The sequence below is a fragment of the Neofelis nebulosa genome, chromosome 5 (genome assembly GCF_028018385.1).
Source record: "Neofelis nebulosa isolate mNeoNeb1 chromosome 5, mNeoNeb1.pri, whole genome shotgun sequence".
NCBI lineage: Eukaryota > Metazoa > Chordata > Mammalia > Carnivora > Felidae > Neofelis > Neofelis nebulosa.
The window spans coordinates 60,918,920-60,945,454 of record NC_080786.1 but is presented as its reverse complement, the minus strand read 5'-3'; the positions used below and the strand labels follow the sequence as shown (position 1 = coordinate 60,945,454).

Genomic DNA, 26,535 nt, shown 5'->3' with positions numbered 1-26,535 from the left:
TTCATCAGCTTGGCAAAGATTACCAATATATATTGTTGGCAAAGAATCAGGGAAATGGGTACTATTATTAAGACTGAATTGTCAAAGCTTTTTTGGTAGGCCGTTTTCCAGAACATATCAAATGTAAAATGTATCCGATGTGTACTTTTTGAATGAGCAATTCCAATTCTATAAGCTATCCTAAATGAATTATGATGTGCATTAAAAAAAATCTATGTACAAGAATATTCATTGTAATTCATTTTAATATTGTCAGTAAGATGGACTATTTAAAATGGCCCAAATATTTGTCAATAAATGAATAGATAAGGAAATGACAGTATACTCCTACTACTCAGCTATTAAAAAGAATAAGGCAAGCATATGAAATTGTCAGGATTTACTGTTCAATGGAAAAAGGAAAATTGCAGAACCGTGCAAATCATATTCTAAAATGAAAAATGTCTGTGTTTCAATATGTATTGAGGTCTCAATCACAGAAAAATAGAATCTTACTTGTAGCAGGACAAGCATAGCAGATGACTTGTGGGCACCTTATCTATATCGTAATTCAGAGCAAAGATAAATGTCATTAAAATGTCAGCATATCTAATCACCTAAAAATTCCATGGTACTCTCCTAAATGTGTATCTAACAACGCTGAATTTAAGCAATGCTGAATTTAAAAGTGACACCTTTTATAAATACTTCGAGCTTCTACTAAGTAATGTTTCTCCACCAGCTTCCTTTCGCTGAGTTTTAACATTAAGAGACAGACTGTGGAGACCTATTTTATTGCCTTCATTTTACATGAGAGGAAACAAAAATCTAAAACAAAGGGATTTGTTTTTGTCCAGCTCCATTTGACTTGTGGGCAAAGCCAGAACATTGCTCAGTGTCTTCTGATATCCATTTCCGTCCCTTTTCTCATGGTGGACAACCCTAAACTTCGTTTAGAATTGTTTCGAATTTTCCAACATTATTTTACACAGTATTTTCCTATAACTTGACCATTGTTTATTACTATGATCTCCTTCTGAAATTTGCTGTTACTGGTAAAACAGATGAGCATCTCTTCTGCAATATGGAAGAGGACGGTAAAAATATTTTCATCCATTATCTCATTCTTGCAACAGGTATTTATTGAATGTCTACCCTGTGGGATTTGAAAAGCACTTAGACCCTGACCTTCCTTCACAGAAGGGTATATGCCAACAAGTAAACTTGCAGTTGCTCTGTAATCACCCCATGCTCTGAGGAAAGAACAGAACTGGGAGAGCATACGGCTCACATTGGGGAAGGGCCTCCTGGAAGGCTTCTTGGAGGAAGTAAAGTCAAAGCCGCCATCTGAGGGAAGGGCATCACGCAGGCAGGTAAATGCAGGTTGGGAGATTAGTTTTCTGGAAAGAGGATACGAAGTGCAGAGTTTGGTTGGGCAGAAGTAGTTGGTACTTTCAGGCATCCATTTACCTGTGTCTTGGTTAGTCACAAAATTTTAATTCTGTCCAGACTCGTGAGCCCTCGAATCATTGATATCATCCTGTAAATGAAAATTAAAACTAAAATTCACTGAAGCAAGCCAAAAAAAAAAAAAAAGGCAATATGAACCTTGGCTGGCAGACTAGTGTCTCCTGTTGTGCTGTTCAGTCTCTCATGAAAGTTGGTAGGTGAACATAGCAGACGATGATTTAAACTGATGCATCTGTTTTGAAATAGCATATCTAATCTTCTGCTCCAGAAGATGTTCACAAGGGTTGACAGCAAACGCTAATACATATTCATAACCAATAGGCTTCGTAACCAAGGGAAATTGAGGCAAGTGCAACAGAATGCAGCATGAGACAGCAGCATGTTAATTTTAAATTTAATTATAGAGATGGAGGAAAGAATGCATTTTGATAGTGCACACTCATTCAGCTGTCATGGAACATTGCCCCCAAATCATGCCAAATATTTGACAAGAAGAAATAGTATTTTGGGTGAAATGCTTGATAAAACTAGCAGGTTCTGGAGAAAATGAGACTCTGAAACCGTATTAGAAACTATTTTTCATGTAGAGAAAAAAAAAGCATTGCAGAATTTTAATGATAGGAAGTAAAAAATAAATAAATAAAAAGCTTTCAAACTAAGGAAAGGTTTCTGGTCTATAGAATATTTTCAACATGCGTAAATGCTAAATTCAGTTTGAAGAGCATGCATCTTGTTGTCTTGTTCAAAGCTGATACCAAATGCTTCAAATAGTCTTTGGCGTGGAGCAGTTGCTTGATAATTATCTGTTGAATATGAATATGAATGAATACATAAACCTACCCCATGCTACTTTGTCTGATGTACAAGTTCAATATATATTTATTAATGACTAGATCAGTGGATGGATGGATGGATGGGTGGGTGGAAATATCCGCCTAAGCCAAGTCACATTTTGTTTTTGTTTTTAATTTTTTTTAACGTTTATTTATTTTTGAGACAGAGAGAGACAGAGCATGAACAGGGGAGGGGCAGAGAGAGGAGGGAGACACAGAATCTGAAGCAGGCTCCAGGCTCTGAGCTGTCAGCACAGAGCCCGACGCGGGGCTCGAACTCACGGACCGTGAGATCATGACCTGAGCCGAAGTCGGACACTTAACCGAACGAGCCACCCAGGCACCCCATGCCAACTCACATTTTGGCATTAATTCGCAGGATTCATTACTCACCAGTGAATGGTGGCAGTGAACTTTGGGTCAGTGACATGTTAACCCACTGCTAACTTTGACATGGGAGAAAATACCTAGATTTCTGAGGAAATTGGATTGTCAGTCTCTCCATAGTTTTTAACTGGCACTTATATTCTTACCTTGGGCAAATCCTTATTTACAGAGCAGGGAAAAAAGAGGAAGAAATTTCTTTCCCTATTTCATTAAAAAATATTGCTACCAGAAAAAGTTAAGGAAAAAATAAATATAAATAGCATTTCTAAAAGTTGGCAGAATTTAAAAGAAGGAAGCGTCTGCTTTAAAAATGTATTGCTTTGTTTTGCCAGCAAGTATGTGAACGTTTAGGCTTATTAGAACTTTTTTTCAGCAGCCAATTGGTGAGTCTTAAGAGGAATGAGCTCAGTGGGGGTTTTGGGTATAGACAATCTCATACTTTACTGATGGAAATGTAAATTTGTTCAACTTTTTGGAGGAGGATTTGGCAAGATATATCAAATGCTTTAAGAATATTTAAATTCTGACCCAGCAATTATGTTTCCAGGAAATTTCCCTCAGGAAATAATTGGACAAATAAGCAAAGACATATGTGTTGGGATGTTTATTGCAGGACTGTTTATATAAAACAACAAAGCATTGGGAACAATTGAAATTTTTACTACTGTGGGGCCATAAATTGTATATCTTCTCCATAGAATATTGTGCAGCTGTTAAAAATGAAGGTAAAGACCAACCTATATTGCACAAGGCAACCTTCATGATATGCTGTAACGTGGAAAAGCAGCACACAAAGATACATATATCATGACACCATTTCAGAAATAATACACAGGTATTTCTATTTCTGCCCAGAAGAAAATCTGAGACGTTGATGGCATTATGGAGGATTTTAATTTTGGGGTTATTTATATTTTCTATTTTCTATAGTAAACATGAACTATTTTGTGCAAAAAAATAATTTTACAAATGTATTGGCACACTTACACATTACTAATTGAAAGCACATGATCGCTTCTTAATTTAAAGAAAGGCTGTCAGGTTTCTTACAAAGGGTATATTTTTGGAGGTTTGCACTTAGGTTTTAGTGCTTAGTTTTGACATAAGTTATAGTGAAATCCAAATCTTAAAATCTCAAAGGCTGGAGGAAGTTTTACAGAGTTCGTGCTTCTTTTTTTTTTTTCTTTTTTTTATAAGGATAGCTTATGAGAACTGAGCGTATCTGCAGAAAATGCTTTCTAGGCAAAAGGAAAGGATTTTTCGAATATTCTTTGAAAGGTTTTCAGGCAGACAGGAAGATTTTCTAAATGTCTAAAGTTGTGCCCACTGAGATAATCAAGCAGACATCCTGAGTATGTTAGCTTTTTTGCAAGAAAAGTTGGAAGCAATACTGGGTTGTTGTTTTTTTTTAATTGCTCAATAGTTACATAGACATAGCGAAATAAATTTACAAGCATTATCTTAGAAGAGCTGAATGAGAATATGTTTTCTAATAGAGCAGACATTTTTCACGTTTATTATAAGAGAAGTTTCAAAAATACGGGGGTATTAATTTTTTACCTCAAAAAGAACCAGACAGATGGGGTGCCTGGGTGGCTCAGTTGGTTAAACATCCAACTCTTGCTTTTGGCTCAGGTTATGATCTCGCAGTTGGTGAGATCGAGCCCCTCGTTGGGCTCTGTGCACTGACAGTACGAGGCCTGCTTGGGATTCTCTTCTCTCCCTCTCTCAACTTCTCTCTCCTCTCCCCCACCCCAGAAAAAAATAGAAATGAAAGGGTGTACTTTCAAAATCTGTTAGGAGTTTTTGTTTGGAAAGTCTATATTCAAATTGGAACAAATGTCTACCGGAAGAAGGTTTTATTAAAGCCATACTTTTTACTATAGCCAAATTAAATTTTCAACTGAAGGGACTGACAGTTAATTATTTTAGGCTGTATGTTTTATAATGAAATCAAATTTCCTAAATTCTTTATATTTCCCTAGCTATACTAAATATATGCTTGTGAATTTAGGTTGATGTGGATGTGTCTTCAACAATAATAACTTAAAGTTGTAATAAAATTATTTAATGTAAAGAAGGCCTATGTGCAGATTATCTTATTGGACCTTCATACAAACCCTGAGAGATGTTATGACTGACTTGTGGGCCCACAAATTTTAGGTAGTGAATTCAAGCATAATATTCAGATGTTAACTAAATTAGTATTAATTTAGATATATACGTATACTTAAACACATATATATGTATTTTTTTCCCCAAAATGACTCAAAGGTATGTTATTTTGCCACTGAGTACTGAATCTAATACAGATTGAGAGTTTCTAGCAACCAAATCATGGTATATGGAAGCTCATTTTTAGATTGAAGGATTATTTATCTTTCTTCCTGTGGAGTTACCTTCTGCCAAGAAGTCCAGGATAGGAACCTCTGGCTCACCTAAAGTTCATAAAATAGCAGTTTAAATGGCTTATGATGAGGTACAGGCTACAGTGAGTCACAATGACAAGATGTTGGTCTTGTATGCATGAAATGGTCTTGGGCTCTGGAAACGGGTAGGTAAACTTTACTTTCACTGGGCTCACTTGGAACAGTTTTGTATTTGAGGAAGACCAACTGACACGGTGTATACAGTTGCTATTTCGTATTAAGCCCCAAACTAGCATCTGCTACCCCGATGGCAATGGTCACAGAAACTGAGAACTTTGCATAATCCTGTTAGTAGAGTCTCCTTCACATAATCTTCAGGCCCACTGAGAAGTCTCTTAGAAGCTAATTAGCAACTAGCCCCTCCTGATAGATAGCGATCAGTTTACTAAAATTAGTAATTATGTACACCTCCAAATCCTTACACACACACACACACACACACACACACACACCCCAACAAATGAATTTAGCTAAATCCTTAGAGAAGACTCATTGCTGGTGTGAAGTCCTTCTGTTCTTTAAACTATTTAGCAGGGAATTAACATTTCTTGGGTATAAATGTGTTGTACTCACATTAAATTATCCCATGTGGTCCACATAAAATATCAGCTAAGCCTGGTAACAGCCCTAACAGTTAGTTATTATTATCTCTATTTATTTACTTTTAAATGTTTATTTATTTGAGAGCACACGTGTGTGCATGTGTATGAGTGGGGGGGAGGGGCAGAGAGAGAGAGAGAGAGAGAGAGAGAGAGAGAATCTCAAGCAGGCTCCACTCTGTCAGCACAGAGCCAGATACAGGCCTCATTCCCACACACCCATAAGATCATGACCTGAGCTGAAATCAAGAGTCAGTCACTCAAATGACTGAGCCATCCAGGCACCCCTTATTGTACCTATTTAGAGGTACAGTAACTGAAGCTAAGGCTTAGACCTCCAATTGCACACCTACACTCTCCCTACCACAGTGTGCGATGAGTATAATATAATGGAATGAGTGAATTAATTCTAGTACCAGAAGATAAGTGGGAGCCACTGATAAAATGAGAATTAACTGTGAGGTTGAAGTTAATGCATATGTGCCTTTAAGTTTATATAAAAGATCACATACTTTCTTGTACATTTAATTTATTAAAGCTGGCATATAATAGAATTAATAAACATAAACCACATACTGATCAAGGCATAATTCTTCTTTTTTAAATTTTTTTTTCAACATTTTTTATTTTTTTATTTTTGGGACAGAGAGAGACAGAGCATGAACGGGGGAGGGGCAGAGAGAGAGGGAGACACAGAATCGGAAACAGGCTCCAGGCTCCGAGCCATCAGCCCAGAGCCTGACGCGGGGCTCGAACTCACGGACCTTGAGATCGTGACCTGGCTGAAGTCGGACGCTTAACCGACTGTGCCACCCAGGCGCCCCAAGGCATAATTCTTCTTGAAACAAGTTGGGAATTTTTAATAGCACATTCGTTTTTTTTGTTTTTTTTTAATTTAAAAAACTTTAATGTTTATTTTTTTATTTTTGAGAGAGAGAGAGAGAGAGACAGAGCACAAGTGGGAGAGGGACAGAGAGAGAGGAGACACAGAATCCAAAGCAGGCTCCAGGCTCTGAACTGTCGGCACAGAGCCCAACGTGGGGCTTGAACCCATGAACTGTGAGATTATGACCTGAACCAAAGTCAGACACTTAACAGACTGAGACACCCAGGTGCCCCAATAAAAGCAAATTCCTAAATTTTAACCAAAGGTATGGCAAAAACTGGTTTTATTTTCAAACTTAAATCACTAAACAATCAATAATAGAGCTTCAGGTATATTATATAGTTGCTCTTTTCTGTCAAACTTCCTAAATTGGGAGTATTCCTCAAATCTCCCAGTGCAGAGTGACATTATCAATGTGTAGAAAATTATAAAGGTTATTGTGTATGTTACTTTGGGGAAGAAAGTTTGTCGTCTTGTTTATGGTCTAGTTGTAATTCCATATTTTAGAATATAAAAAAGACTCATTTTGGTATTTATCAATCAAAACAGTTTCCTGTTCTTAGAAATAAAAATAAATCACTAACTCATACGAAGAAAATACTCTGAGATTCAGCTTTAAAATGTTTTGAACATAACATAATATAATAACATAAATATGCAGCTGATTGATGTCATTATAGAACAGTTTAAAATAAAACTTTTGATCAACATTGACTTAGCTTTCAGAAACAGTTTGCAGTCTTGGCTCAAATGGAGTAGTTTTAGGATCAGATTTCTTTCTCCACACTTAAAATCTGGGTCACTGAAAATTTTCCATCTCTCTAAATGTTTGGGGCTAAAAATAATTTAACAAACAAAAGAATGATGGACTTCTGAGTAGTTCAAAGGGATGTATACCAATTATTTCTCAGAAAGTTAATTTAATTAAGTTAAAAGCCTAGACCAAATTCTATTAAACACTTGACTACTTAGTTTTTGCTCACATGATACCTCACTTGATTTTTTTTTATTAAGATGTCATATTTTTAGAGTAGTTTTAAGCTAACAACAAAATTAAGGGGAGGGTACAGAGATTACCTATATACTCCCTACCCTGAAACATGCATAGCCTCCCCCATTATCAACATCCCCAACCAGAGTGGCACATTTGTTACAGTTGATGAACCTACATTGACCTATCATAATCATCCAAAGTCCACAGTTTACATTAGGATTCACTCTCGGTGTTGTATATTCTGTGGGGTTTGGACAAATGCATAATGATGTATATCCACCATTATGGTATCATTCAGAGTAGTTTCACTGCCCTGAAAATCCTCTATGTTCTGCCTATTCTTCCCTCCCCCACTCCTCCAACCCCTGGCAACCGCTGATTTTTTTTACTGTCTCTATAGTTTGGTTTTTTCCAGAATTTGATGTATTTGGAATCATACAATATGTAACCTTTTTCAGAGTGGCTTTTCTCATTTAGTACTATGCATTTCCAGGTCTTTTCATGATGTGATAGCTCATCTCTTTTTAGCGCTGAATAATATTCTATTCTCCAGACATGCCTCAGTTTATTTATCCATTCACCCATTGAAGGACATCAACTGGGTTGCTTCCAAATATTGGCAATTATGAATAAAGCTACTATAAACATCTGTGCAGTTTTTTGTGTGGACATAATTTTCAGTTCATCTGGGTTAAGACCAAGGAGTGTGATTGCTGGATCATATAATAAGAATGTGTTCAGCTTGGTAAGAAACCACCAAACTACCTTCCAAAGTGTCTGTCTGATGTTACATTCCCATCAGAAATGTATGAGAGTTCCTGTTCTAGATCCTTGCCGGCATTTGCTGCTTCAGTGTTCCAGATTTTGGCCATTCGAATGGGGTGTGTAGTGATACCTTGCTGTTTTAATTTTCATTTCCCTGATGACATATAATGTTCTTTTCATATGCTTATTTGCCATCTGTATCTGTATATCTTCTTTTGTGAAGAATTCAGTAAGGTTTTTGGCCCATTTTTAAGTTGGGTTGTTTTCTTATTGTTAAATTTTAAGAATTTTTAAGACATATTTTGGATGAGTTCTCTATCAGATATATCTTTTGAAAATATCTTCTCCAAGTCTATGGCTTTTCTTCTCATTCTTTTCACATTGTATTTCACAGAGCAGAAGTTTTTAATTTTAATGAAGTCTATGAATTCTTTCTTTCATGGATTATGCCTTAGCTTTGCGCAGTGGCAGTATCGTAGCCAATGAGGTTTATCCGAGGCGCGATTATTGCTAATTGAAAACTTTTCTCATGGATTATGCCTTTGGTGTTGCATCTAAAAAGTCATCTCCAAACTGAAGGTCATATAACTTTATTTCTATGTTATCTTCTAGAGTTTTGTAGTTTTGTGTCTTACATTTAGGTCTGCAATCCATTTTGAGTTAATTTTTCTGAAGGGTGTAAGGTCTGTGTCTAGATTCGTTTTTAATCATGTGGATGTCTGGTTATTCCAGCACCACTTGTTATAAGTATTATCTTTTCTCTATTGTATTGCCTTGGACCTTTTTCAAAGATCTATTGACTATATTTATATGGGTCTATTTCTGAGCTCTCTGTTCCATTGATCTTTTTATCTGTTCTTATGCCAATAACGCACTATTTTGGTACTTACTGTAGCTTTATAGTAAGTCTTGAAGTCAGGTAGAGTTAGTCCTCCAACTTTGTTCTTATCCTTTAATATTGTGTTAGCTCATCTGGGTATTTGGCTTCTCCATATAAACTTTAGAATCAGGTGGTTGATATCCACAAAATAATTTTCTGGGATTTTGATTGGAATTGCAAAGAATCTATAGATTATTTTTGGAATAATTGAGATCATAACAATATTGAATCTTCCTATCTTGGATCTTGGAATATCTCCATTTATTTATTTCTTCTTGATTTCATTGATTGGAGATTTGTAGTTTACCTTGTTTAGGTCTTATAAATATTTTGTTAGATTTATATTCATTTCATTTTTCTGGTTACTGATATAAATGGTATTGTGTTTTTAATTTCAAATTCCACTTATTTGTTGTTGGTATATAGCAAAGCAATTGATTTTATATATTTTCCTTGTATTCTGCAGTCTTGCTGTAATGGCTTATTAGTTCCAGGAGTTTATTTGTTGGTTCTTTCAGGTTTTCTACATAGATGATTATGTCATCTGTGAACAAAGATAATTTTATTGATTCTCTTCTAATCTTTAAACCTTTTATTTCCTTTTCTTGTCTTATTGCCTTAGCTAGAACTTTCATTATGATGTTAAAAAGCAATTGTGAGATATCTTGTACCAAATATTAGTAGGAAAGCTTCCAGTTTCTCACCATTGAGTGTGATGTCAGATGTCCATTTTTTTTTTTTTGCAGATATTCTTTAGTAAGTTGAGGAAGTTACCCTCTATTCTTTGTTTACCAAGAGTTTTTATCATGAATGGCCATTGAATTTTGTCAAATGCTTTTTCTACATGTATTGATATATCAATTAATTTTAAAAACAATTTTATTGTAACTGATATTGCCATATACACTTTACAGATGGGGAGAGTAAGCCTCAGCACTGAAGTAAAGTTCCTACAATTACTGGTGGAATTAGGGTTAAATCTGCAATTACTTGACTTGCTCTACAATATGCTTCCTCCCAGAGCTTACTATCAATCCTGACTCTTTGGCTCCAAGGTAGTAGGAAAAGTAGATTTCTTATCATGAATCTCACCAAACTCAACAACCTATTAAATAGTAAAATGTATACTTATTTGAAATATTATTACTTCAAATAATAATAATAATAATAATAATGATATAGTATTATTCTTTTTATTCACAGATTTTGTATTTGTGAGTGTGCCTGCTTACTAAAATTTATTTGTAACCCCAAAAATGAATCCTGAAAACACTTTCATGGTCATTCACAGACATGTACAGAGTGGCAAAAGGTTTCTGCCTCCAATGTTCATATTCCAGGATGAGGTCAAACAACATAACACTACCTTTTTATTCTAGCACTCACACTGCAAACAAGCGTCTAACTTGAGGTCTACTAATACCAAGTTCATTTTGCATTTTTTGTTTTTGTTGGTTATTTCACTGTTTAAAATGGTCCCCAAGTGTGGTGGTAAGGTTCTGATTAGTGTTCCTAAGTACAAGAAGGCTATGATGTGGGGTCACCTGGGTGGCTCAGTCTGTTAAGCATCTGACTTTGGCTCAGGTCATAATCTTGCAGATTGTGGGTTTGAGCCCCGTGTCGGGCTCTGTGCAGACAGCTGAGCCTGGAGCCTGCTTTGGATTCTATGTCTCCCTCTCTTTCTCTCTCTCTACCCCTCTCAGCTCATGTTCTCTCTCTCAAAAATAAATATTAAGAAGGCAGTGATGTGCCTTATGGAGAAAATACAGGTGTTAGATAAACTTTGTTCTATTGGTCATGAATTAAATATTAATAAGTTAACTTAATATGCTAAGTTAAGTGTCTTTCAACAGAAACACACAAAACAAATTATGAATTGATCAAGTGATGAAAATATTGTGACCAAAGGGTCATAGAAACATAACTCTGTATTTCATCTCTGAACTATGGTTCAGTAGCTGCTAATTTAGTATTTGCAAAGACTTTATAGAGCATAAGTGCCACTCATCACAAAAATCAAACATATATGCTTTTACTGTAATGGTGTACTTGTAATTTCACTGTAATGGTGTATTTACCAAAGTGGACTGCTTGCTTATGGATTAAAGTTTCACTGTGGTATAATTTCACTGGCTGTGCTAAACTCTGTTCATCTATCTTTTGTCAACCACTATACTAGTTTCCTACTGATGTTATAACAAATTAGCACAAACATAGTGGCTTAAGCCACAAGTTTATTATCTTACTTTGGAGGTCAGAAGTCCAAAGTGGGTTGGACAGGGCTAAAATCAGGATGTGTCAGAATTGTCTTCCTTCCGGAGTCTCTAATGGAAACTCTGTTTCACCTTTTCCTGCTGCTGGAGGTGCTTGCCTTCCTTGGAACATAGCCCCACGTTACTCTGACTGCTGCTTCCATCATGATATCAAATCATTGACTCTCCTGCCTCCCTTTTCCAGTTATAAGGACATTGGTTATTGAGAATGTCAGCTTGTAGCCCTGTCAGTTATTTGCTCCCCAGCCCAAATTAACTTAAGTATAGTTATAAAGTAAAAGACAACTTTTTTTTTTTAAGCTGGGAAGACTTGCTGATTGGGTCCACATTTGGGTGTGGTATGGTACAATGCCCTAGTACTTATGATGCTTTCACTATCATCTTGTTTTCATTCCTATTTCTAGCCCTCAGAACCATGTCAGACTATTTGCATGTCCAGAGAAGAGTTCATGCAAAGAATGACAGAGATTGTTGGTTGGGGAACAAAGGAAGAATATGGGGAGTTCTTTGACAAAGTGGATATGGCCCAAGATGGCTTCATTAACTGGGACAAGTTGACTTCATTTATGCTGTTAGCACTTCATGAGAACGATGAACGAGCAAAGGCAACTGTGGTTCCCCAGTGGAAAGACCTTGAACTCCTTCCAACGAAACACAAGGACATCATTCAAAAAGTAATTTTCTTAAAAAGTTCAAATCGTTATCTGACCATCAGTAAAGAAGGTTTATTAGGAATCTGGGGAGAGAATTTAAAGCTCCAAGAAACATTTCCCATCACTTCAGATGCCACCAAGCTTAAACACCTGTGGGTGACAAGTATGGTTTCTCTGGAAAATATAAACAAGGTACCACGTCTTTATAAATAAATTATTGCCTGTAAAAGGGGAAAAATGATAGGATGGGGCTCCTGATCACTATCAAGTATAACACCAGCAGGGACTGAGAGCTTCAGTCCCACTTTGTGCCTCTCATCTGATCTGGAGGGAATGCGAGTAGAGCCAGTGAGCTTCTCAATTTCCCAGATTGTTTTCTTCAGCTCCTTTAAAGGACACAGCTGACAGTGACTCAGATTCTTGGCTCTGTCCCAAATGTGGCCATGCTGCATTACTGGCTGGTAAGACGTTTCTGACTCCACAGTTTATGGTAGAATCATGGGTCTATATGAGGCGCTGAGAGGTTATTACAATGCATGGCACAACTCAGTGCAATCACAGGGAACTGCTTATCTGATTTTAACCACGGTTCAATTTCTTAATTCTGATGGGTAGGGCCCACTCAGTACAAATATCCTTATGTAACAGCCTATGAGCAAGATAATGTATTGAGAGGAAAATCAGTGTGTGAGGGAAGGATGAAGATAACTTAAAGAATCCATATTCTTAGTATTTTATATTAAGCAGATGATAAACTTCACTATGAAAATTAAAAAAAAAAATCTTTTAACATTTATTCAGTTTTGAGAGAGAGAGACAGAGCATGAGCAGGGGAGGGGCAGAGAGAGAGGAAGACACAGTATCTGAAGCAGGCTCCAGGCTCTGAGCTGTCAGCACAGAGCACGACGCAAGGCATGAACCCATGGACTGTGAAATCATGACCTGAGCCGAAGTTGGATGCTTAACCAACTGAGCTACTCAGGTGCCTCTACTATGAAAACTTTTAAATGCACATACAAGCAGAGATAACAGTATTTTTTTTAATTTGTTTTATTTTTTATTTTTTTAAATTTACCTCCAATTTAGTTAGCATATAGTGCAACAATGATTTCAAGAGTAGATTCCTTAGTGCCCCTTACTCATTTATCCCATTCCTCCTCCCACAACCCCTCCCGTAACCCTCAGTTTGTTCTCCATATTTACGAGTCTCTTCTGTTTTGTCCCCCCTCCCTGTTTTTGTTATTTTTGTTTCCCTTCCCTTAAGTTCATCTGTTTTGTCTCTTAAAGTCCTCATATGAGTGAAGTCATATGATTTTTGTCTTTCTCTGACTAATTTCACTTAGCATAATACCCTCCAGTTCCATCCACGTAGTTGCAAATGGCAAGATTTCATTCTTTTTGATTGCCGAGTAATACTCCATTGTATATATATACCACATCTTTATCCAGTCATCCATCAATGGACATTTGGGCTCTTTTCCATAGTTTGGCTATTGTTGATAGTGCTGCTATAAACATGGGGGTACATGTGTCCCTTTGAAACAGTGTACCTGTATCCCTTGGATAAATGCCTAATAGTGAATTGCTGGGTCGTAGGTAGTTCTATTTTTAGTTTTTTGAGGAACCTCCATACTGTTTACCAGAGTGGCTGCACCAGCTTGCATTCCCAGAGATAACAGTATTAAGAACCAATATCTACCCTTGGCCATTTCCAATTCACAGCCAGTCTAGTTAGATCTATATCTCCCCTCTTTGAAATCCAAAGCATACAATTGTTTAATCTGTAAATATTTCATAAAAAATCTCCTTTTTTTTTAGCATAACCATGATACCACGATCACATTTAATAGCAATTACAATAATTCCTTATTCTCAAATATCCAGTCAAATACACATTTTCTTTTCTTGTAATTTTTTAATAGTTTGTTAATTCCTCATTTGATAGTTTATTTGAATCACGATCTGAATAAGATCCAAACCATTGTGAATTGTTGATATGTCTCTTTTGATCTATGTGTTTTTCCCCACCTCTTCTTTATTATTGCATTGTTTTGTTATTGCTATTCTGTTTTTGTAAGAGAAACTGGTGTTTGTTCTTTAAAATGTCTCAGTCTGGATTTTGCAGACTGTGTTTAGAGGGGGTTGTTTTACATGTCTCCTTGTTCCCCATATTTCCAGTAAATTGGTAGTCAAATCTAAAGCCTTGATCGGTTTCAAGATGGTTCGTTCTGGAATAGGTGTTCCTCAATCAGGAGGCACAAAATGCCTGTTCTCTCTCTTCCTGGGATGTGGACAGTTATTGCTGATTATTCCTTGATCTATCAATTTATTAGGGGTTGCAAGATGATGACATTCTAATTCCATCATTTCTACTTTCTTCATAAGCTGGAATACCTCTATAAAAAGAAATTCCACCTGTCAATTATTTAGTTATAATGTAGTACAAATCATAGAACAAAGGAGGATGAATGGCTAATTCTTTACTTCTATTTGCCAGTATTCAGAATCCTCTAAAGACGAAAAATGAGCAAAACTATCATTATTGTTATCAATATCATCACAAACTCATGAGTTTAAGCAATTTTATTTGCTTCAGTCCACCGAGTTGCTAACTCATCCTTAAAATTGTACCATCTTTATACACTGGAATGAATACAAGTCAGCTTCTGAGTCTTTTCTGCTATAACTGTGTTAGTCTTTGAAAGCTTCTTTGTTTTCTGGTGTGACAAGCTGTTCCAGGATCATCTTGCATATTTATTATGCCAGAGCCAGAGTCCTCCATGTTTCCAAAAACCCAGGGTTTTTTTAAGTGGGAAATGGTAGGCTCTACTGCCTTGAACGTAAAGAATCATCATCATCATTAACTTCCAACGTGATGCACCCTGCTCTATTAATCTTCTCAAGATCACCATGAAGTGGACATTGTTCCTACTTTAAGAATGAGAGACTAGGCAAGGAGAGGTTGTGGAATTTGCCCCAGGTCACACAGAATGCATGTTGTAAGATTTGTATACAGAGGCAGCTTGATTTCAGAACCTGTGTTTCAGAGTCTTTGCTGCCTCTAGAGTGGTAGCTGGACATCATCACATCCAGTCTCTTCTTGTCATCTGGTCATCTGGTGTTAATGTTAACTATATGGATTACAAGATGGTTCAAGCCCAGATTTTCTTTTATATCTGTGTGCAGCATTCTGTTATTATCATGCAATGTTTATGTTGTTATGTTGTGTAATGATTATGTCGCATTGTTTCTTCTTTCCAGGACTGATAACTAAATCTTAGCCTTTCCTTTGCACTTTTGCAACATAGAAGTTTAAAGAGGGTTGCTTTTTTCTTCTTTCCTCAAAGAGCTTTGAGATGTAATTATACAAAATGCACTGCACATACTAAAAATACCCAAGTTGACAGATTTTAATACATTTGTCTACTGTGAAAAATCAACAGTACAATGAAGATAATGAACATAATCGTCACGCTCAAAAATGTCCTTGTGCCCTTTTGTAATCTCCTGTCCAACCTCTCCCATCTCTTCTTGTCAGGTAGCCACTGATATGCTGTCACCATACAATAGTTAGCATTTTCTAGATTTGTATATAATTTACATCATATAGTGTATACTCGTTTTGGTCTGACTTCTTTAACTTGGCATGTCATTGGATATATCAGTTTATCTTTTTATTGTTGTGTAATATTCCACCATGTGGATATAACGTATCCTTACCAACATTTGGTATGATCAGGGTTTTCTTACCCACTTAATTTTGGCCATTTTAATAGGTTTGTATTGGATCTTATTGTGGTTTTAATTCACATTTCCCTAATGACTAATAATATTGAGCTTATTTTCATATACTGATTTGCTACCTGTATATCCTCTGGTGAAATGTCTGTTCAAATCTTTTGCCCATTTTGTTGTTGGTTTTATTTCACTGAGTTTTGAGAGTTCTTTATATATTCTGGATATATACATTTATCAGATGGATGATTTACAAATACTGTCTTACAGCACATGTTTTGTCTTTGTATTTTCCTAACACTGCTTTTGGTAGTTTCATTTTCAGATTGTTCATTACTAGTGTATAGAAAAAATTTGATTTTTAAAAATGACCTTATATCCTGCAACTACACTGAACTCATTTACTGGTTTTGATCATTTTTTGTTGCTGTTATTCTTTAGGATTTTCTGTGTTTACGATTATGTCATCTACTAACAAAGATAGTCTAACTTCTTCCTTTCCAAACTGGATGCTTTTATTTCTTTTTCTTGCCTAATTTCCCTTTCTGGAAATTGCAGTGTGGTATTGAATAGTAGTGGTGAGAGTGAACATCCTCATCATGTTCCTGATCTTAGGGAGAATACATTCAGTTTTCCACCATTAAGTATGATATCAGTTGTGGGTTCTTTGTATCAAGTTGAAGACGTTTTCTTCTATTCCTGGTTTGTTGAGCATTTTTATCATGAAAATGTGTTAGAATTGGTCAAATGCTTTTTTTGGATATATTGAGAGAATCATATAGATTTTGTCCTTTATTTTATTAGTAGAGTGTGTTACATTGATTGATGTTTGTATGTTAAAGTAGCCTTGCTTTCTGATATAAATATCAGTTGGTCATGGTATGTCATCTTTTTTATATGTTGTTGGATTCTCTTTGCTATTGTTTAGTTGACAAATTTTACATCTATATTCATTAGGGTTCTTGATATGTAGTTTTCTTGTATGTTTTTGTGTAGTTTGGTGTTAAGATGGTATTGGCTTCATAAAATGATTTTGGAAAAGTTGCCTCCACTTTATTTATTTATTAATTTTTTTGTTTTTTGGAGAGATTGAGAAACATTGTTGCTAATTCTTTAAATGTTTGGTCGCATTTATTAGTGAAGCCATCTGGGCCTGGGATTTTCTTTGTGACAACGTTTTTGATTACAATTCAACTTTGTTGTTTTACTGATATGTTTGCTGAGATTTTCTATTTGGTCTTGAGTTAGTTTAGGTACTATTTTTGTTTTCAGAAATTTGGAATTTCATCTAGGTCATCTACTTTGTTGGCATGCCATTGTTTATGATATTCTCTTATAATCTCCTTTTATTTTTATCAGGTCGATAGCAGAATACACTTTTATTTCTGATTTCAGTGATGTGTATTTTCACTCTTTTTTATCTTGGGTTAGTTTAGCTGAAGTTTGGTCAATTTTATCGACAAATGTATTTACACTTTTAAAAATAGTTTTGGGATTTTATCTAACTTGTGAAGGCTACTTACAGAGTTTTTATCAACTGATTTTTGTGAAAGACTCTGCTTGCTTTATAAAGCATAATTTGTAAAGCTTCTGGTTTGACTGTGTGATGCTCTAGACCTCTGTTTTTGTCTTTCCTTTGTGATTAATCATCTCGTCTCCCATGGATGGATGAGGTTGGCAGGAGTGTGAAGTGGAGATACAGAGGAAAATATGTTCAAATGCCTTTAACGGGAAGAACTTTTTCTTGGCTAGAGTCCAAAGTTAGAATAAAGTCCACTTGTGCTACCATGCTGTGCCTCTATAATACTGTTAGTGACCTGAAGGGAACAGTGTCTGATTTGGGGCTAAGAGTCGCATGTCTCCTTTGTATACTGATTTTACTAAATTCATCAGAAAAAATACTTTCTGTATTTCTGTATTTCTTGAACAAATATTTTCTATTTGTTACTTTAGATAGCAGTGGCTTTTACGAGTAAAGAGATTTGTTTCTATGATCTGCTGTCCAAAGGAGAATTTCCTTGTCAATATAAACTCCAAGGCCTGAAGGGAACACCGATTTGTATGGAATATTGGTATGACGTCCTTGATGCCAATGAATCGATTCTTTCTTTTGGGGACATAACTGGAAAGGTAAGTGAGGGAAGGAAAAGTTGAACACTATGGATTTAATCAGCAAACTGTAGCTCAACATAGAAATAGAATACAACAAGTATGACCTCCTAATTGAGCTACACTACAAATTATAAAGCCACACCTACTGGGCGTGGAAAAGAAGGATTAGGTCACAGTTCCCTTTCTTGCTTATGAAAAACAGTCTTCATGTGGTTTTCTTGTCTATGTATAGTCTCATTTTCCTTATTTAGAAAGAAATTGTAATTTTTTTTCACCAAACGATGCTTGATCTTTTAGGTCCCAGTTTTAATAAACATCAAATTTTAAATGCCCAAAATTATCTCTTATAACTCTTTCAAATTAATTACCCTGATTTTCATTTAAAAGCCTCCTCTGTACCCGCTCCCTGGGCAGTGCTTGTTTCCTGCATCACCTAACAAAGGGATAGATGCATTAGAGAGGGCAGCACAAAAACCCGGACATTGGATGCAATGACTCCTCTATCACATTCCACCTAACCGCTAAAAAATTATTATTTGTTGAATGCCCATGAACTCTGAAGTGGTCTAATTTGAACAATTTCCTTTCCTAATTGTGAAAGCTTTTCACTCTTTGTGTTTTTAATCACAAGTGTATCATAAAAGCAAATAATGAACTGCCCTTGGTAATTGCTTTACCAACATTATAGTTGTTTTGTCTTTTGGTATGACTGCCTGCATCCTTTGAATAATGTTGAGGAAATTCCCATTAATTCAATACCTATTCCTTATTAATCTTAAAGAACATAGATTTTTTTTTCCAACAATGATCCTGCCCATTTTTGTTTTCCTTTCAATATCTCTCTCAAGGTTCAAGCAATTGTTTTCACGACGGCCTTGATTTCCCTGTTTGAGCGTCCTGCTAATGCACGTGAAGACGAAGAAGCCACTGTGACTATTAACTGGGCAGAGCTGCTCTCTGGATATCACAAATGTTGCTATACATTAGAGCATAATCTTCATCATGGAGATTGGGTCAGGCAAGGTACTCAGTTTGAACAGTAATGAAAGAAACGGTCACCTTTGACATCTACATTTACATTTTTTGTTGAAAATGTTTCCCATAAAATGTTAGTCTCACAACCAATAATTGGTTCTCTGGAAGTTTGGGCCTGGATTGTCAGCTATCTCCTGCACACTAACAGTTCTTTCTTTCTTTTCTTTCCTTCTAAAATTTCATGCAATTAGTTCAGGTGAACTGTGCATTGAAGACATCTCAAGAGAAGGGAAAAAATTGTCATAGAATCCATGTAACTTCAACCCAACTCTGATCCTAAAAGTCTCATCTAGGGGCACCTGGGTGGCTCTGTCGGTTAAGCATCCAACTTCGGCTCAGGTCATGATCTCACGGTTCGTAGGTTTGAGCTCCTCATCCGGCTCTGTGCTGACAGCTCAGAGCCTGGAGCCTGCTTCAGATTCTGTGACTCCCTCTCTCTCTCTCACTGCCCCTCCCCTGCTCGCACTCTGTCTCTGTCTCTCTCAAAAATAAATAAAACGATAAGAAAAATTTTTTTCTAAGTCTCATCTAGCCACATCCATGGCTGCTTAGTGAAAGAATGCAACAAGTGCCCTCAAAACCACTCCTTTGTTTTCTTCATGTTTTCATGAAAGTATATTCTTTTGATTGTCTTCAAAAAGGATCTTCTTTTTTTCCTGTTTGTTGATATAGTGACTGGGTTCGTCTGATCTACGGTACTTGAGTAGTATTTCTCTGTGTGACAGATTATGTCATAAAATAGCATCTATGAAGCCAGAAAATTCCTAATACCTTGTCATCAATGAGTTTATTAGTTTCACAATATATATAACTTATACAAAGTTTGCCTCTGGTCCAGGATCTACATGTGCAATATCTGTTCTGATATCTCTTGGGTCCTAGTATCTACTAGACTATGATAACTTTCTCACTTTTAAATTGCAACATTAAATTATGCCCATTGAAAGGAATGGAAACTAACAGTCTCTTTGACTATTATCTTATAGGTCTATTCCTAATATACTTTGAAGGAGAGATATTCAAAATGGACCCAGCTATTGGCCCTTTTAGTATTTTTACCCTCTTGAGTTTAGAAGGTTGCAACTAATTCTTTAATTCATGGCCCACAATAGTAATATCCCACAAGATGGGAACTATAGGTTCTATATTTTTTCTTCACTATAAATCGTATCACGTCGTTGATACCTTCTGCCCATCCTTTAATGCTGGCATGATACTGAATGTGGGAAAGACGGAAGATGATATTTTTTGGTTATCTCTTCTGTGTTGCAGGCACAAAATTGTGTGTTATATTTGTACAGCATGGATATAAGAATCACAGTGCTAGAAACTGCAGGGAGCTATTGCAGCTGCTTCCAAACAAGCATGGTAATTGAAATATACTAGACATGCAATGTTACATTAGGTGCAAGTGTACAACATAGTGATTCCACAGCTCTGTATGTTACACTGTGTTCACCACAAGCGTAGCTATTATCTGTCACCATACAACCTTTTACAATATCACTGACTATATTCCCCACACTGTACCTTTTATTCCTGTGGTTTATTCATTCCATAACTGGAATCCTGTGTATCCCACTTCTCTTCATCAGTGTTGCCCATACCTCATCCCCAGCAACCATCAGTTTGCTTTCTGTCTTTATGGATGTTTCTGCTTTTTGTTTATTCATTCGTTTTGTTTTTTAGATTCCACATAAAAGTGAAATTATAGGGTATTTGTCTTTCCCTATCTGATTTATTCCACTTATTATAATACCCTCTAGGTCCATCCATGTTGTTACAAATTGGAAGCTCTCATTGTTTTTTATGGCTGAGTAGTATTCCATTGTGTGTGTGTACAAGTGCGTGTGTATATATGTATGTATATATGTATACACGTATATATATGTATATATGTCACCTCTTCTTTATTTTCCATATCTGGGCTATTCTAAATAATGCTACCATAAACATAGAAGTGCATCTATTTTTTTTGAATTAGTGTTTTTGGGTTTGGGGGGTAAATACCTAGTAGTAGAATTACCTGATCATGGTATTTCTATTTTAATTTTTTGGGGAAACTCCATCCTGTTTACCAATTTATATTCCCACTAACAGTGCATGAGGGTTCCTTTTTCTCCACGTCCTCACCAATACTTGTTGTTTCTGGTCTTTTTAATTCTAGCCATTTGATACGTGTAAGGTGATATCTCATTGTGGTTTTGATTTGTATTTCCCTGATGATTAGTAATGTCAAGCATCGTTTCATGTGTCTGTTTGCCATCTGTATGTCTTCTTTGGAAAAAAAAATGTCTATTCATGTCATCTGCCCATTTTTTAACTGGATTATTTTGGTGTTTTTTTTTTCCTGTATTGAGTTGTATTAGTTCTTTATATATTTTGGATGCTAATCCCTTGTTGGATATATCATTTGAAAATACCTTTTTCCAATCAGTAGGTTGCCTTTTCATTTTGTTGATGGTTTCCTTTGCTGTGAAAAAGCTTTTTATTTTGGTGTAGGTCCAATAGTTTATTTTTACAAGCATGTTATTTTAATACATAAAACAAACACTAGATAGACTATAGTAATAAAGTACTAGTTCTTAAAATCTACTTGTAGTAGGCTTCCCTCAAGATTAGTGTATTATTTGAGTTCCATGACTTTAAATTACTATGAATAAATACAGAGAAGTAGCTAAAAGAATTTTGTTATTGAAAAGATTGGGGATATATCAAGTAAAGTTTTCAATTTGATATTATATTTTCTGAATATGAGTAGTATCTAAATACTCTATTCACTTTCAGTGAGAGAATGAAAAGTTTCCACTCTAGACCCTGTCATAGTTTCATTTAAACCTAAATTCAACTCTGCTGGTAACTGCTTATAGGCATTTGTCTGTTAAGTTGCAGGACAAGGAGTTTTCTGTAGGTTCAAGTGAAATCATTGCTCATCGTGTTTCCAAAATATCATTCTAATCTTTGTTTCCTTCATCTAGTGACAAAAGAACATGGAAACTTAGTTTAGTATCAACACTGTAATTCATGTTTATGAACTAAGCAATCCAACTTTGGAGTCTGGCCTCTGAATCACTGCAGTTAGGAACTGGCTACAAAAACATTTTACATATGAAAGAAATATCAAGGATGTTTACTATCTTGTTAGGATTACATATTTCTTAGCTCTGTGAATCAAAACTCATTGTAATTAAGTGATTCATTTTTGGAAAAATAGCCGAAAAAATATATTTACATTAGTCAGTTTATTTAAATTGTGGACTCAATGTGTCAATCAATCAACAATTATTTATTTGTCTTTTATGTGCTCTAAACTGTTTTAGGCCTTGGAGACTGTAGAAGAAAGATTAATTATAACCCTCAAGAAACTTAGTATAGGAATAAGAATTAAAGACTCATGTAAAATAACTTATTAGAACATTGTACAATGGTACTGAAAATTAGCTACTAAACCACATAAATGAGATATTAACTCCCATAGTAATTCTTAAGCAGCAAACATTATGAGGAAAGCTTCAAGAGTAGTTGGTGCTACTCAAAGGATGGATAGGTGGAGGGAAAAAGAACACAGAGAACATGAGTAAAGGGAGACAAGCAGACACAATGAAGGGAAGAGAAATGGACATGAATAGATGAGAGGCTGAGTATTGAGCAAATACAAGTGAGTAGGTCTAATAGGGACATATGTTGGAAATCTTGGCAACTAGCCCTATTTACACTTGATAGAAAATGAAACAGTGAAGCACTGAAGGTTTTTGAGGATACTTGGAAGACCTAATGCACACAACATTTAGGAATGGTTTCTTTGATAGTTCTGTTTGGCATAGGTTGGAGGACAAAGAAAGACACTGCAATCAGACTGGCTAATTATAAGGCTTTTGATGATGAGAAAGTGGAAATGATAAAGCAAGCAAGGAAGGAGGGAAATAAGCAACCTTCTGAAACAGGAATCTTCAGGACTTGAGGTCTGAAAATTTGAAATGATGAGCCATTTTAGAATGTCCCACAAAGACATCAGTTTCCAGGTGGGGAATGTTCAATTTGCAGATTGCAGATGCCCTGGTCCTACCCAGTGCTCATATTCTTCTCCATTCACCTTCTCAATGTGGACTACCTCTGAAGGATTCCCTTATTCTGGGATATTCCAGATCCTGCCACCAAAGCAGAGTCTTACTTGCCAGTTTTGACCCCGAAACATCCCTTACCTTTACCAAACTCCTTATTTTGCTGTTTCTTGTCACTCATATGGACTTTGCCTTACATGATTTTCAGGGTTCTCAATTTGAGCTATGCTCCTGGCTTCGTAAAAATCTTGCTTTCAGATGCAGCTCAATCTGTGAAGGAATCCTAAAAATTTCTGTACCTACATCACAACTTTTGTCCTGCCTGTCATAACTCTTTCAAACCCAGAGGAAATTTGGATGTATCACATGCAAATCACATGTATACATAAACTGAAAGCTAAACGATCTCCTTAGGGCGTATGATAGGTTTTTTATTCTCCATAGTGTCTACTGTAACACATGGTACCATGTTTTGCCCTATTTTCCCTTTCTCACTGTTTTTAAGTAGCTTACTTGTGATGTGCTTCAGTTTATTGGTGTGTGTGTGTGTGTGTGTATGTGAGAGAGAGAGAGAGAGAGAGAGAGAGAGTGTGTGTTTTTACACTGCTTAGAATTCACTGAAATTCTTGGATATATGGGTCTGTAGTTTTTATTAAATTTGGAAATTTTTCTATTGTTATTTTTCCCAAAATTGTCTGACCCCTTCCTTTTCTTTTTTCTGGGGCTCCCATTATATGTGTGAAATATCTTAGATGTTTCATATTATCCTGCAATAAGCTTTATACATGTTTATTCAGTCTTTTTAAAATTTATTTTAGGGGTGCCTGGGTGGCTCAGTCGGTTGAGTGTCCGACTTCAGCTCAGGTCACGATCTCGCAGTCCGTGAGTTCGAGCCCCGCATCAGGCTCTGGGCTGATGGCTCAGAGCCTGGAGCCTGCTTCCGATTCTGTGTCTCCCTCTCTCTCTGCCCCTCCCCCATTCATGCTCTGTCTCTCTCTGTCTCAAAAATAAATAAACATTAAAAATAAATTAAAAATAAATAAATAAAATTTATTTTAAATCACTATGTTTTAGTTTAGTTAGATTTTCTTTCTATGCCTTTGAGTTTCTGTTTCTTTTCTTCTGAGATATTGCAGAATGGTTTCAGAGGATGGGGCTGCCTCTCTGGTTCACGTGGGCCAGGTCGTCCCAACCTAGCTCTGAAGGGATGATGGCTCTGCAGAGAGTCATGGTGTAGCCACACCCAGAGGAGCCCCTCAGAGAGCTGCAGCATAGGTGGACAGCAGCACCAAGCCTCGGGAGTAGCATGGCCATTCCAGTGGATTTGTAAGGGAGAGCATCAAGCCAAAGAGAATTATTCTTGAGTGTTAAGGTTTCACAGAGTTTTCTTGGTTAGACTTTGTATTTACTTGGTATCTAGTACCCCTTTCTTCTTTCCTATTTCTCCCCTTTGGAATGGGAATGCTTACCATATGCCTGTTCCACCACTTTTTTGGAAGCACACAACTTGTTTGATTTCTTGAGTTCACAGCTTGGAAAGAAATTTTCCCCAGGATGAATTGTATCCCAAGTCTTTGTATCTGATTTAGATGAGACTTTGAACTTAGTCTTTAGAGTTGATGCTGGAATGAGTTAAGACTTTTGAGACTATTGGGATGTAATTTGCTTTCAAGAAGGACATGGATAGGGGAGGGGCAGAATGTTAGGGACTAAATGTTTGTGTCCATTTCCAAATTCATATGTTGAAATCCTAAGCCCCATATGATGGTATTAGAAGGTAGTGCCTTTTGGGGCGCCTGGGCGACTCGGTTGAGCGATCGACTTCAGCTCAGGTCACGATCTCACCATTCGTGAATTCAAGCCCCACGTCAGGCTCTGTGCTGACAGCTCAGAGCCTGGAGCCTGCTTCAGATTCTGGGACTTCCTCTCTCTCTGCCCCTCCCCCACTCATGCTCTATCTCTCTCTGTCAGAAATAAATAAACATTAAAAAAAAATTTTAAAAAAGAAGGTAGTGCCTTTCGGAGGTGGCTAGTATAGCTCTCATGAATAGAATTCATGCTCTTATAAGACACCTCAGAGAGTCTCTCACTTCTTTCCCATGTGAGGATGCAGCAAGAATTTGGCCATCTATGAACCAGGAAATGGGCCCTTACCAGACACTGAATCTGTTAGTGCCTTGACCTTGGACTTCCCAGTCTCCAAAACTGTGAAAAATAAATTTTTGTTGTTTAAGCTACCTGGTCTGTATATTTCATTATAGCAGCCTGAATAGATTAAGACACTGGATAAATACTACTGAAAAATATTTCAAAAGGAAAGAGAGATACCAAAAGAAATCTCGCTCATTATTAGTAGATTTAAAAAAAAAATAGGGGGTTTTTTATGGTTAAAAAAGTGATTGGGGTAAAAAAGATTGCAAATAGTATATAGTTTAATACTATGTGAATCAATATCGAGGAAAATGGATAGGGGAGAAGGCAATTTAAAAAGTATATAGAGTCTAGAAAGGTGAAGAGTTTATAACATTTTCTCTTATTTCAAATTTAATTTTTCTTAAAAATAATTTTTTTTTAGCGTTTATTTATTATTGAGAGACAGAGCATGAGCAGGGGAGGGGCAGAGGGAGACACGGAATCTGAAGCAGGTTCCAGGCCCTGAGCTGTCAGCACAGAGTCCAACACGGGGCTCGAACTCACAAACTGCGAGATCACGACCCGAACCAAAGTTGGACGCTTAACCGACGGAGCCACCCAGGAGCCCCTCTTATTTCAAATTTTAGATTTGAAGCCCAAAGTACCTGTGAAAGAAGGACCTAATTCAGTCCTAACCAATGAATGAATGCCTGTTCCCAGATTTAGCAGTAGCTATTAGAAGCTTAAATACAACTTTTTTTGTTTATTTGCAGCTCAGTTATTTCAGTATGAGGAGAAGGAAAGAAATACTAAAATAATGAAGCAGGGAGAGGAGGGCAGGAAGGAATAAAAAATAGAACAGTGGGCCTAATAGTGATCCCTGGTCCACAAGACTTAACCTGCCAGGAGCAAGCAACCAACAGTTGCTTTCATTTGATATATAATTTTTTTTTTTTTACCCCAGTGACATGAATCGATACTCTTAGAACTCCTCAAGAAATATTTTTTGTTGATTTTATTCTTAGTGTGAGAAGAGAATATACAATTGGGGAAAGAAAGAAATAAATGAGCAAGTATGGTAATAATGTTTCGTTGAAGCCAAGGATAAAATATTTATAAAACTGAAATGTCAAAGGAAAAACTTAGAGTCAGATGTAAGAATATTAACTTACTGCTTTAAGATAAGGTTCAGATTTCTATTTTAAAACTTAGAAGGAGAAATATTTTCATCTTGTCTGAGTGGTTCTGTGTCACATTTTAATAGAAAAATAATTACATTCTAAAAATGCTTGTAAAGTACAGAGATTTTAT

General features: G+C 36.2%; 1 protein-coding gene and 1 non-coding gene across 2 annotated transcripts in view; both read left to right on the top strand.

The window, feature by feature from the left end:
- WDR49 (WD repeat domain 49) overlaps positions 1–26,535 on the top strand; it is a 138,131-nt gene that overhangs the window by 9,404 nt on the left and 102,192 nt on the right. The window contains exons 2-4 of the mRNA XM_058730420.1: positions 11,900–12,340; positions 17,837–18,013; positions 18,844–19,018. Coding sequence (XP_058586403.1) covers positions 11,900–12,340; positions 17,837–18,013; positions 18,844–19,018 — 793 coding nt within the window. The remainder of the gene's footprint in view (positions 1–11,899; positions 12,341–17,836; positions 18,014–18,843; positions 19,019–26,535) is intronic.
- On the top strand, positions 8,796–8,943 carry LOC131513365 (U4 spliceosomal RNA). Its single transcript, XR_009262561.1, has one exon. It is a non-coding gene; the product is annotated as a U4 spliceosomal RNA (small nuclear RNA).